Below are 14,558 nucleotides of genomic sequence, written 5' to 3' on the forward strand. Positions count from 1 at the left end.
CTTGTGTATGTGTAATATGGGAGGCTATGAAGCCACACAAAGGGAACTTTTTGTCTTGTGTACATCATGACATCATCCCATGTACAAGCATCCAGTGTTACGAAAGAAGCTGTGTGATTTTTTTTTGTCACATGACAAGGACACTAAAGAAACATTAGTGACAAAGTTCAATTTGTAAAGGAAATTCTCTTAGCTTTTTTTTACTGTTTTGATGATTTTTGTAATCAGTTATAGCCCTAAAATGTGATTTTGAACCATATAGTTTATAATGTTTTCTTTTGGATAGTGATGGCATTTTTTTTTGTTACAGTTGCTAACTATACATCTAGTTGTTTAAAAAATAAAATAAAAGTACTTTAAAGGCAGTCATTCACCCAGCAATTATCATATGCATACATGTACTGCATATCCTCTTTATAAAATTGTTTATCTATTTTTTCATAAGTAATAATTATATAATAAAATGAGGAACAAACTCAGTTTGGTTAAGGAACTGACATGTCATTGTCACTTGGAATCTACTCAGAATAATTTAGTGGCACCAGGAAGAGATTCAACTATTTTGGCAGTGAGGCTAGCAAACATATTAATTTATCATCCACTCATACTGTCATTCAAAAACTTTGCCATCAGTGTGATACCAGATCAATAGCAAAATGACTTTTTGACATTACATTGACAATCTTCTTTACTTACAGTTTAATACAGCAATGCAGCATGCACATTTAGTAAAGTTCAAAGCACTGCCCTGAAAGAAATGCCTGGTGTCCTCAATACTTCTGAAAATACTATCGAATCATCAGCACAATCAGAGTCCTGAGAACTGCCATATGGTGGAACAGTGCAAGCAATATTCACCCCAAAAAATAGAACACAGAACTTCCCATATTGGATCGATCCATTGGGCCATCAAGCCTGATTTTCTAGTTAAGAGAAAAAGGGACGGGTGAAAACAAAAATCAGAACCATAATATTCCAAGCCACTTGTGCAGCTCTCTATCTGCAGAAAAAAGCTCCTTCGGAACTATAGCAAGGTGGCCTGTCTCCTTAAGAAGGGGCATTCAGTCATGTTGAATAGCTGCAGCTGTGAGCATGCTGCTAATAGGGGAGTGGCTTCCTGAAAGCTTAAATCACTGGAGAGAAGAGCAGCAGAGCAGTGAACTGTGATGCAACTGTTGTGAATCAGAGGCAAGGGGCGGGCTACATGGAGTAAATCAGATTGTTGTGCCAGGGTCAGTGCCCCAAACAGAACAACACAACAGGGTTTTTTTGTTGCTTATTTTGTTTGTTCGGGGACTCTATTTCATTTGCGTGGACTGGTTGAGGAGCTCCTCTGACAACAAAAGCCCATCTAGAGAAGCCCACAGGATACAAATGCCTACAAGATACAAATGTATTAATATAACTTAATAAACTGAGGTATATTAAAAACACATTGCTGTTGAGGAAGGATGCAATGATAAGATTTTTAGCTAGAGCTATCTAGATACTTTAACTTATATATGACTAAAATATGCATCGTTTGAGCTCTCCAAGTCCTGTGATATATTTAGTACAGCTGGTTTAGAATTCGCTTTCAAATTATTATCTAATCAGAACACGTTGAAGCAGGTGTCCAGCATGTGTACAGGCAACCTCAGAGACTAGGCTTTTAATATTTTACATAGTACCTATAAATACAATGGGTTAATTTTTGTTACATATTCTCACCTCAGAGGTCTCGGACTACTGCTTTTCAGATGTGTTGCTTATGTTTGTTAGTCATCTGACTATATTTATGGCCATAAACTTCTGCCATTGTCTCTGGTAGTGAGGCAGTAGTTCCTAGAGAGAGCTTCAGAATGCAAGGGACTGAAAGTGCAAAGCTGAGCTGTGGGTTGAAGTGGAACAGTAATATTATAACTACATGAAACTGATTGATCTATTCCTTCACAATCATCTTGGTTTAAAAGCAGCCATGTTCTTTTTTTGCAATCTGTCATCCTAGACCTTTGCAATTCCTTTTTAACCTCTCAGTTGTTTGGAGCATAGCAACTCTAAGTGTTGCATTGTCTATCATCTCAAGTATCTTGTTTAGGAGATCACAGATGCTTCAAGATAAAACTGCCAGAATTATTCCAAGACCTGACAGGTTTGCTAACAAACAAACTGCTTTTCAAATCAGTACACTAGACTCTGCTACACCTTTGATATGAACCACATATGGCATTAGTCCTGTTTGCCTGAATTAACTCCAATTTTCTAGTGACCAAGGTCAGACAATTACAGATAGAGACTCAGCTGTTCTTACCCAGCACATATGTTCGAGTATTGTTGGTAATTTATTTACTGTAATAGAAAAAGAAAGAAATGCTAGACCTAAACCCCACTCACTATAATATGGTGTGAATGTGGCCTGCCTTTAAACTAGATATTGGCACTATTTTGTACCAGCACTTTTGTAAAGCAGTATTAAACATCAGTATAGATTTTATGTATGAGCTGTTTTCAATGCCTCTAATGACAGGACTGATGAGATGGAGATGATTGGGAAGAAACCATGTGCATAAATCAGTCTGCTGCTACTAAACTGATTTGGATGGTCATGCAATGGCTAGCAGTTAGTTCTGATGGATATTTTAGTCCAGTACTGAGGGGATACATTGTCAGTGGGGTTTCAATTACCTTTTCAAAACACTGTTGGGATAAAGACACACTATTTAGTCCTAAAGACTATAAGCAACACATTTTTTAAAAGGGTTACTCTTTTGGGGTTTTTTTAATTATGTACTGAGGTCTTCAACAGACTTCCTATGAAATGCTGTGAGTTTGAGTCCTAGTGCTTCCTGATGAGTTTGTTTCAAATCACAGCAGCAGCAGAGTGTGCCTAGCATATTGTGTAATAAACTTCATCATTAAGTGTTTCATGAACAGCATCAGTGTCAATAGTGATATTAGGAGAGTGCTGCTACAGTTAAACATAGATTGGTGACAAATTCATGCTTCAGCAGATATAAAGAAATTTTTCTTTAATCCAGTATTTTTTTGTTCTAAATTCTCAGCTTTAACTTCTTGGTGTGATACATATATTGATGACATTATTGTCTCGTTGCTTTTAGAAGGTAAGGCTGCCTTTGGATGTAATGGAGGCCAAATGTTCTCATGCCAAGTCTTAAATTCTAATTTGTACTTGACAACAGGCAGAATGAGCAGAAGTGAAGAATTCATTTGCCTTTCTAAAGCAATTTGAGTAGAGGGCATTGTTCAAAAGCAGAGGAAATTGTATTTGTATAATGTCTTCTTTGTATTAATGAAACAGAAGACCTATATTAGTGTGAAAGGTATCACCATTCACTTGGCTTTCTTGTCTATGTCCTATAGAATGGGTAATTGTGTAAGTGATAATCCAGCACAGGTCTGTAAATTACTTCATGAGATACAAAGGAAAGAAGTTTTTTGAAATCCATTAACGATTTCAGCGCTATAAAACCCTTTCTTATTTCCAGGTCAAAAGCAGCTAGTGAAATGCTATTAATGACAGTTAATCCAGCATTAACTGTTAATTCATTAGTTTTTTCCTATAAATTATTTTTTAATATGTAAAATGTTGCTATCTTTGGTTTCCTAAAACAAAAAGCCAGCGCAACTGGCAGCAGAGTAGAATTTATTTTTCCTAGCACTGCATTTTTCATTCCTTGTAACTCCATTCTTGGCAAGAACACCTTTCCTACCTTTCTTCATTTGTGCTCTATGGACCATGAAAACTGCCATTACAAAGGCGAGAGTGCTGTATGCACTGGTTTTATTGGTTTTCTGCTGACACAGCAAAAACTAAATCGGCAGGTTCACTTAAGGGTTTATAGGATTCAGCAGTTCAGATTTTTTAAAAAATACACCCTGAGGTCATGAAATCCAGGAGACCAAGCTGATAAGATGAAAAGGTGTCTTTCATCCTTTGCTTTGAGTCCAAAGAAGAGTTAGTGTCATAGATTTAGGTGAAAGGGAAATCAAGTACAAAGTTAGAAAACAGGGCCACTTACAAGTTGGGTTTTTTTTTTTATAACAATCATAGTCCTGTCAGAAAAGCTACTGAGATCCAGAAATTCATGAGTACGGACATAGCTTGTTTAGTAGGACTTTGTTATGTGCTAATTTTGGGCAGCTACTGCAGCTCTTAACCCCTGGATTTTCCACATCTTGACACCCTAAAGTAACTTAAAGCACTCACTCTGCAGCTCACGGTTATGCCAATATAAAGCAGGATTATCTTTGATCCATACAACTCAGCTCCTGTTCCATTAAGGTGTGGCCAATCCCCACAGATGTGCCAGTCAAGCTGAAGTCCTCCAGTATCCCAGGGTGCAGTGTCCCATCCTCTTCTCCACCCTCCTGTTCTATGTGCTCTCATACCCCTGTCTGCTTAGTGGAATAGCCCAGGGACTGGAGCTGCAGCTTTTCTACTTCTGCCAGCCTCCAGCACCCTGGTCCAGAAATGGCAGCATGGGGCACCTTTCCTCACTAGTGCTGAGCCTGTCTGGGTGGGCAGCCACTTCTGAACCCTGTGCCTCCTCTCCCTTGCCCTGCCAAGCCCTGGGGAGCAGAGGAGAGTGTGGACAGCTCTAGAGATCTGGCCAGGCTCCAGCAGGCCATGAGCCACTCAGCTCCAGCTGTGCCCTGCTCCATGCAGCTGATCCATGTGCAGCACAGTGAGAGCTGGTGGTGGCTGCTGTGGGTTGGGGGAAACTGCTGTTTTGGGGCAGGGCAGCTACAAGTGGATTCATGCTCAAGCACAAATCTTTGCTACTCTGCCACTGCCCATGTGGACACAGGAGCTGGCTGTGAGTGGACTCTGCTCCCAGGTGTAGAGTATAGCCAACTTTGGGGGAGCTAGGATGTCTTGGCCAGCCCTGTTTCTCTGCAAAGCTCCCTCCTTCCTTTCCTCTGCACTGGAGTGGATGCAACCACCTACCAATGAACTACAGACCAGCTCCAGATCCAGATCATGAGGGCAGTGGCCTCAGTGGAAGCTGGGTGCAGCTCAGCTGTCCTGTCAGGGCTGCCCCCACCCCAGTGCAGCCAGTGCCAAGCCTCAGTCCCATGGAAATGGTCCCAGGGGCCAGCTGCTAATTTGATTTCATGGGAGTTACTTTGGTTTTTACTTCCATCAGCTCCCACCCCACCTGCAGCAAGCACAGCCTCAGCCTCCCTCTGCTAGCCCAGGGGAGCCTGGCACTTGCCCTCCCAGCCTTGGCCTTAGAAGCATAGAGAATCATAGGGCATGTCTACACATTACACATACCTCTTTAAAGAGGGATTAGCCTAAAATTGCTATTTTTAAGGTACATTAAGGGCACATGTCCACACGTGTACACCCTTAATACACCTTAAAAATAGCAAGTTTAGGCTAACGCTGCCTAAATTTGATACCTGCATAAAGCAAGTATCAAATTTTGGTGTGAATAGCTAAGTCTCATTAGCCCATGTGTAGATGCTTAATGCACATTAATGCAGTGTGTGTCAATGGACATACACTGCGTTAATGCACATTAGCCTGTCTGCACATGGGCTAATATGACTGAGCTGTTCGTGCCTAAATTTAAAGTACCTTAATGTGCATTAGCTGGTCCATGTGTAGACACATGCCTAAATCACCTTAATGCACTGTAAGCAAAGCTGTGTTAAGCTTAGGCGTATGTAAATATCCGTGTAAACATGCCCATAGAGAAGTAAGGCTCTAAGGGACCACCAGGCGTCTGGTGGCAAATCATAGTTGTGCAGGTGGGGGACAATCAGATAGTTTCTAGACTTAAAGGTGTGACTGCTCCAAACTAGCACTAAGCCAATCAACATTTGTGTGGCTCACAGTAAAACATTTAACAAGGCCGGTGGTAAAATACAATTGTACTAATTTAAGCTGTGGGGAGAAAAGAAGTAATACTGTTTTACGGAGTAGAGAACTTGCATCTCATGAACATGTGTCAGTTGATCCATTGTAACTTGTTTCATCTGTCTGCTCCTATCCTATGGTTAGTGAAGCTACCAATTTTCTCCTGAATGAAACAGGTGGTGTATTACTGCAGCTTAGCTTTCACTTACTACAGGATAGAGTGGTCAGACAAAATAATAATGAGGGATTCAGTAGGTCCTCAGCAAGCCCCTCCTCTTTTAAAGTATCATAATTAGCTTTTTCTCCTTGTACCTTCAAGCCTGTTCCACAGTAAAGTAACTGCATAAAAACACTTAGAACTAAATACTGTTGCACCTTTATTCACCCAAGAGACACTTCAAAAGCATCTTAGCTGCATAGTTTGAATTCTTTTTCCACCTAGGTAGAGTAGGATAGTCCAATTCTGTGCACAACTCCCAGAAGTAAAATGGAAGAGGGAAGATCATGACAGTCCTCTTATCTTGAAGTCAAATAGGGAGTAGGAGGACCAGGTACCCCTCAGCCAGAAGCAGGTTGGACCAGCAGCTTCCATTTCCCAGCAAAATGCTTTACCCACTAGGCCACAAACAAGGCATTGCAGAGTGCATTCTTGAAGAGCACAACCAAGTGGGGAAGATATTTTGGTCCAGGAGAAAGCAATCAAGCCAGAGGGAGGCAGCTCAGTGAAATGGCTGCCTCTATTAGGGCAAATTCTCATTTACATGAAATGTAAAAGTATCGGTATATGAGAATTAGCCCCTAACATTTGGGTGTGTGTTAAATGGGGACTGGGTCAGTATGAGAAGGGGAGAGGAAAGAGAGAGACTATTTGTTTGTTTGTTACTTTATTACTTTCTTCTTCCAGAAAGAAAATGATACGCATGCAATAAATTATCTATATTCTACCCTCATTTATTCTCACCCAACTGTACTGAATTAAAAGAGGTTATGTGGCTATATCTGAGCCTGAGATATTGTTCATTGTATGTAAAGTTTTTTAGAAGCTAGGAACAAAATTATATGATATAATCAAAGCATATTTTCTATTATTAAAATTGCAAAAGAGGAAAATACAAATCCTTTTATAAAAAAAAATGTTCTTGCATTACACACTCCTGCTAGATATTTATCCACTTTTGCTCTCTCAAACACAATGTTTGATGTTGTCTAGCTACCATATTTCCTTTGCCTTCCCTTTGATCTTTCTTTATTTTGACATTATCCCTTGCAATCACACAGCATCCTGCTATTCTCTCCACCATTTCATTCAACATTGCCGCATTGCTCAGACATTTTTCTTTTCTGTCCAGTACTGCAGTATATAGTAATAACAACATTTTACTAAAGATGCTGCCTTGCCTCTCCAGTCTTCCCCGACATGCATAGCAATAGGCTAAGTCAGAGGCTTAGCCATTCTTATACTCATGATCCCTGACACACACAGTTATCTTCAAATAATCTTTAATTTATGAGCACTGAATATGCTGTTGGCAGCCTCCTCTGGTTGTCATTGTGATAGCTGCCTTCATGCACCAGATAACTGAACTTCTTGATTTTCTTAACCTCTTCATTTCCAGTTTTTCAGTTACTTAGGATATTTCAGGGTCATTGCCATTTTCTGTTTTGTATTCCAATTTAATGCAAATTTTACAAAGCATAGGCATCTTGTTTTATAGGGCTGTGCGAAATTCCGATGGGTGTTTCATTTCAAAGCTGTTTTGATGCGTTTTGAGTTTGAAACAGCACAAACAAAATGAAACAAAAGGCTTCAAACAGCTTTGAATGGAACGAGGGCACTCAAAACATTTCGAAAGTTTCGAAAAGCTTGAAGTTTCAAAGTTGGGCTTGCTTGCAGCTAAACAGAAACTAAGAGGGAGGAGGAAAAGGGGGGAGGACTGCTCTAATATTGACATGTGTAGCTGGCCAGTGACTGTGATTCTTCCCTGAGAGCCCATCCAATCCCAGTGCTCCGGGGAAGGGATGAAAAACAACATAAAAAGCACTGTTTGAACTGAGCTTTCTCTGCACCTTCACACTTACAAGTGACACAAGTTTTGCTTTGAACAGTTTGAGGTACATTTTCCCAGAAACCCCTGTACCTATCTGCCTGAAACTTGGCAGGCTTCATGGCCTCAGCAGGGGCTGCCATGCCTGCTGTTTTCACCCCACTGCACCTTAACACAGACACAAAGTCACACGTCATGAGTTTTGCTTGTCAGCAACTTGAGGTGCAGTTTCCCAGAAACTCCTGCACCTATCTCCTTGAAACCTATCAGACTTCATGGCCTCAGCAGGGGCTAGTACCCCTGCTGTTTTCATCCCCCTGTGCCTTCACACTTACAAGTGACATGAGTTTTACTTTAAACAGTTGGAGGTGCAGTTTCCCAGAAACCCCTGTACTTATCTCCTTAAAACTTGATAGACTTTGTGGCCTCAGCAGGGGCTATCATCCCTGTTGCTTTCATTCATATCAGGAAAGAAATGACAAAGTTATGGGCATTTTCATGATTCCCCATTATAGCATAAGGGCAAAATTTCGAAATGCGTTGAAACGGCGAAACAGTGTTGACACAACTCAGTGGAACAGTGCTTCAAAACAGCGAAACGAAACACTGTCCCTTCAAAATGGCAACATGGAAGTGAAAACAAAACGGTGCTGTTTTGCAGAGCCCTATTTACTACACTGCATTATCTCCTGTGTTACTGTGGGAACACAAGAGTAACAAATCATGTCACCACACGTTATCCCATCTACACATTACTCCCAGTGGAGAAAGTGATTTGCAGTTAGGTCAGATAATGACTGTTTTGTTGTGCTAACCAAAATAGAATAATATACTTCGTCATTGGAGCCTGTTTGTCAATTCATCAGATTCTCTCACAGAAAAGGGGGATGGAAACATCGTCTAAATTGTGACGTCTGCTTCTATCATTATGGATGTCAGAATCTTAGCCATCAGAAGTGCTGTGTACATATTGTAGTGTCATTTTCTATATCAAACAAACCTGTGATGTCTTTAATATTTTGGCTCATGGATTCCAATTAGAGTTACTAAAAACAGGAAAAATATAAGATTTATATGTGATTGTGTGACTTTGAAACCAAACTCTTGTTCTTTGTGTCAGAAGTGTCCTTGTCGTATATAAAGCAATTTTGAAAACTCCTTATAATAGTGTACTATAAAGCTATTGCAAATATATGACCTGTGCTCACTAGTGGGCTGTCTGTTTTCTCTGGCATTATTTCATCTATAATCTTTACCTTTTCTAGGATGAATAAAAGCAGTACAAGGGAGATATATATTTTTTTTTTATTTCTTCCTGCATGAGAAATGAAGTGAGGTCATTCTGTGTTTCACACTGTCCTTCACGGTTACATGTTTTGGTAGATAGATGGATAGTACCTTGCACTAATGTTCTAAACTTTGCTCTGTCTTCTGCTGTCTCACAAATCATGCATAAGATGTTGATTTATTTTTCATTGTTTTAATGATTCTTGCAAGTGTCCCATCTTTGCTAGAAACATTCCCTTGTTATGGTGTTATTTCATTTTACAATCTAACTGGGATTTTTTCCCCAGGTGATTAAATCATTTCTCTCATCCATCTTACTGTAGAGGTTCTTAGTGCATACTTTTCATTTTTGAGCATCTTGCATTTTTTTCACATACTGTAATGCATCAGTAGACAGCAACTGTTTCCATTTCCGATACGTTTTCATCCCAGTGATTCCTTTTGCAACATCCATCACAGTATATTTGTACTTCATTTCCCATGTAGTTCATTTGGGTTTTCTTTCCTGCACACATCAGGAATGTGATAGTTTTCGTCAGTCATTCCATGTATCAGTTGTCAGTGTTGTTTAAGATATTTCACAGTGGCTAAAAAAGATTGTTTTGTGCACTTGGGGTCAAGCTTAAATGATGAAAAGCAAATAAATGTTGATTTGGGCTCTTTCAGAGTTGTGCAGTTATTAGAAAACATTGTTTTTCCATCTTAACTATATGCTATCATAATTTTGTTTCCCATGGAGCTGTTAAACGGAGCTCAAATGTATTCCCTTACATTGTAATATTAATATCAAGTGTTTGCAAGAATTGTTCGATTCTTAGACCAGAAGGAAATCTTGTTTGTTCGTTCTTCTCTATTCCCATTATATTCTTATAAAAAATCTTTTTTCTTCACATTCACAACTGAAATTCTCCGCAATCAATAGCATATCATGTTTTGGCACAGTAACAGTGAGCCCTTGCAGAGGGACATAAAACTCTTCAATTTTATTAGTGTTGGCTACTGGAGTTAGTTCAAATGCTTGAATGATAGATTTGCTGAAGTCCCCAGGCAGATTGAAATAAGCCTTGGATTGTATCTCAGCAGGGATACAAAGTCATCCTTATTCTGAATAAATGTTCCTCTTTATATCTCACATCCACCACTAATTTTCCTTTGGGGCAGAAGTTACAGCTGCCAGTCAGCTGAAATTCAGAAAGGTTTGCAATGTCAGTCTTTGCTCAGTGTCTCTCCCAGAGCTGGAGAAGAAGTTATGGTTATGGCTGACATGAACAGAGTGTGACTCCCTGAAAAGTCTGGTTATACCAGTCTTCTATACTGGCTTTCTACACTTGGCTTACTAAGAGATAACAGTACAGCACAGTACAGCACAGATGTATAAAATTATCTTTTTATACATCTTGGCCTGGTACATTCTTGGATAAAAGAGAGGGAAATATGATGCAAAAGAATAGGAATCATAATAATTTAGAGCTATATATAGGTTTCAGCCTTAAGATGGGTAAACACTAACACCATCATTTTATTGAAGGAAAAGGTGAGGTATCAAAAGGAGAAATCAGGCCGAATAGCCAAGTTGGATACAGAACTCTTGTTCTCCTGATTCCAGGTCCTTGCTCAGTGCTGGTTGCAGTCAAATACTTTGACTACTTTCAAAATCAAGATGTTGTGGGTCATTTTAAAATAAAACAACTCAGTGATGGTTAAAGAACTGAAATAAGACTCAAACATCTCAAAGTCATAAGCTCAGCAGTTCCAGCTGTGACACACATGGACAGAGATGAAAATGCTAGGCCTACTGCTCAAAGCAGTATTGCTGAAGTGAATGGATGATTTGCTATGTATTTAAAATGGGTCCAGGATTTTTCCCCAGATTTGCAAAAGAGCTGAACAATTGCCAATATAAGCAATCTTGAAAATCTGGCAAGTTATTTTGTCTAAAAAGGGGCTGAGCCCATTCACCAATCTTGCCCATCTGTAGACATACAATATTAAAGAAATTATTATTGCTAGAAATCCTGTACTACTTGAGAATTTGTCCATAATTTTATGACTATAGCACTTACATTAATATTGCACTTTAATATTTTATGTTTCAGAAATCAAAAATCTCTACTTACGACAAGATGTGGGCCTTTATGAGTAGCAGGAGGCAGTCAGTGCTTGTCAAAAGTAATGAAGAAGGTATCCAGCGTGTACTCACCTCTGATTATGCCTTTTTAATGGAGTCAACAACCATTGAGTTTGTCACACAGCGGAACTGTAACCTAACACAGATTGGAGGCCTGATAGACTCAAAAGGTTATGGCGTCGGAACTCCCATGGGTAGGTTATATGTCAACCATTTGTTCTGTGTTCATTAATCTTGGTTGTAGCAATAGCACAAAATAGCTCCAATGTATGGCAGTCCTGCTCTCCATATGCTACTAGCATTTCCTCCCTTTTTTCTCCACCTAGTGAAACATTGTTTTATATTATGACAGAATTTATAAATCTTATCCATCTTAAAATGGGTAAAATGGTTACTGCATAAAAGACAGGACTCCTACATATTTAATTCTCCTGCCTTAGCTGTCTGCTGCAACTAAAAACATGAACTGAAACAGAGTTTAATTTCATAATTTTTTTTAAAAAAATCATTATATAATCTGCTAATTAAGTAGGTTTTTTATTAGCAATTAGAAATGAATTAGTGCTGTGACTGCATAAGCAAATGTGGCTATTCATCGTTGTTGGGAAATCTTAGAAAGGGCAATCTTTTTTAAGAAGCTCAGAAACTAGAATGAAACAAAGGCAAAGTTTCTGTATGTAACCTAGATTTATCCTACACAGTCCAGAAATTACTCAGGCTGACTTGCTTAAGTTTTTTTTCTACTTTCAATTTATTTTTAATATAAAAAATCTCATCATTTTGACAGTTGTGTGAGTGTCTTCTGTTTTTCTCTAGTATACCTTATTCTTATCATTTACTTCACCCATAATAGAAAGGTACAGTAAATAATTGTGTGTGGAAAATGGTTTGCAATTCTTTCAAGGGAAGGTACTACTGTAAGGAAGGTTACGGTACAAGCAATGGATAGCTAATAATAAAACTTTTATCTTTATGCCGCATACATGTTCTGTGATTTTAATACAACTGTATATTAATAGCTGTATAGTTCCATGATTTTCAGTAAATGAATATGATTGTAATAGGTCCCTCTGTGGAAATTATAGTTCTGTTTATTCAAGCTATAAACCATTAGTTGTTAAGACTCTGATTCTGATCTGGAAGACTTTTTTTTCCATAAAACTGTCCATGTGATTCTGTTTTGTTCCCAGCTGTATTCTTCTGCTTTTAAGTGATTCCTTTATTCCTGTAGCAGATCATAGTTGGTCTCATGGTAGTGATATAGAGGGCTTTTAGAAAAAGGATTCTAGGAAAGTGATATCACATATCATGATAGTGATATAGAGGAATATTAGGAAAGCTGTTATACAATTATATGCCTAACTTATGCAAGTATTTGTAACAAGGATATGAAAATTGGGTAAGTGTATGTGCAAAGAGGTGATTTAGCTGTTTTAGTATATAGTTACCTGATATCTGTCCTTTAACTAGCAATGAGGGGCATGCTTACAAAATGAAACTTTTAGCAAGTGATATTAATCTTTTTGGTCGTTTGTTTTGGGTGTGTATAGGCAAGTCTCAGTGGTTGTCATGGTACAATACTTCAGTTTCCTTCCTGCAAATAACCAGCATGGATCTTGGGCCTCTACCGCTATTTCTTGGGGTAGAATTCTTGGGGTAGGGTGCCTTTACATGAGACACTAACTGCTCAGTAGCCTAATAACACAGTGCAGTAGCATACCAGGCAAAACCTGTACTAATAAGTTACTGCGCAGCTGGCATCCAAAAAAAATCTGTGCACTGGTGATACTGTGCAGTAGTGTGAGTTACTGCACATTGATTTAGTACTTGGTTATCCAAGTACTAAACTTAATGCACTTTAACTACAGTGCATTAATGAACCTGTAGACACACCCTTAGTATACAAGCTGTTTAACAACCTGCAGGTGCAACACCCCTTACAGGGGTTTGGGTACATGCACTCCAGCTCAGGAACATGCTAACAGGTGATTTTGGACTAAGTCTCTTAAAGCAAAGTGTTTTTATTTGTTTTTTGTAATAAAATACCAAAGAAAAACAGATTAAATAAAAGAAAAGAAACATAAAATATAAAGTACCACAAGAAGCTCACATATATTTGGTATTGTTATGGACTACAGATTGATCTGGATAGCCTTTTTTCTCAAATTATATGTATGGAACACAGCCAACTTGCAATCTTCTAGCAAACCCAGGACCTCTAGCATTGTTTAATAATATCCCTTAAGTATTTGTTGTTAAGAAAGTATTAGAAAGACTCTCCTCTTCTTTCTGTATATGAAACCCCTTGGGTAAAATATTTATCCATACATATAATACAAAAACACTATGCTAGTGACAGATCCAGTGTATTAAAGAGCACCTTGACATTTGTCACAGCAGTAGAGCAAAGAGTGGGACATAGACCTACTTGATGTAAGCTAGGATCAAAGCTGAATAGTTTCTTTGAAGGTTAACTAGCCTGTTGAAATCGCACGTGTCTCAGGTGAGTTCCTTTGAAGGTTAACTAGTTTATTGAAGTTTTGCATATCCCAGGTGACCTCAGACACATACCTAATTGTATTCTGCTTCATGCCTTATCCCCTGTAACAGATGCACATAAATGTTTGGAATCTGATTTCCAATGTCATCTAGTAAAACACAGGAATTTTCTATTTCTCTCCAGGTCTGCCCCTCTATGGCCCTTCCTCTGCCCCTCCTCCCCTTCCCTTCCACTCCGGCCAGTGCTTCATCCAAGCAGTGTGTCCTAGGTTATGGTAAAAATAGAGACTAGAGTTGATTTAACTGCAGATACTATAAAGAAGCATATATGAAAAAACCATCAGAAACACTAGAGCTACAGTCAGTAATCAGAACAACGAAGATGAAGCTAGAAATTAATTTGTAATGTGACTGAGAAAAGTGGAGACAGAGCTTTTGTGAAAATACTGCCTGGAAAAAGTTCCTAAAGAAACCATTTCTGACTATCTGATTCCTATTTTATTCAGGAAAACAGGAACCTATATCCATTCTTTGTAAATAAAGAGAATTGTAGAAAATGTTGGACTCCATTATCAATTTTCCTTCCTAATGAAAACAATCTGCAAACCTGTAAATATTGGCTCATATTGAAAAGAGCAGTATATAATAGGTTAGTATATAATAGGTTCCCATTGACCTAGAGAGAAATTGTAAACCAGTATTCTTGTTGAACTAGGGTGAAGCAAATAATGGA

General features: G+C 38.7%; 1 protein-coding gene across 1 annotated transcript in view; it reads left to right on the forward strand.

Moving 5' to 3' along the window:
• GRIK2 (glutamate ionotropic receptor kainate type subunit 2) overlaps positions 1–14,558 on the forward strand; it is a 654,323-nt gene that overhangs the window by 580,788 nt on the left and 58,977 nt on the right. The window contains exon 14 of the mRNA XM_019537811.1: positions 11,295–11,520. Within this exon, the coding sequence (XP_019393356.1) occupies positions 11,295–11,520 (226 nt within the window). The remainder of the gene's footprint in view (positions 1–11,294; positions 11,521–14,558) is intronic.

The sequence above is a fragment of the Crocodylus porosus genome, unplaced genomic scaffold, assembly GCF_001723895.1.
Source record: "Crocodylus porosus isolate Cpor-Errol unplaced genomic scaffold, CroPor_comp1, whole genome shotgun sequence".
Taxonomy (NCBI): Eukaryota; Metazoa; Chordata; order Crocodylia; family Crocodylidae; genus Crocodylus; species Crocodylus porosus.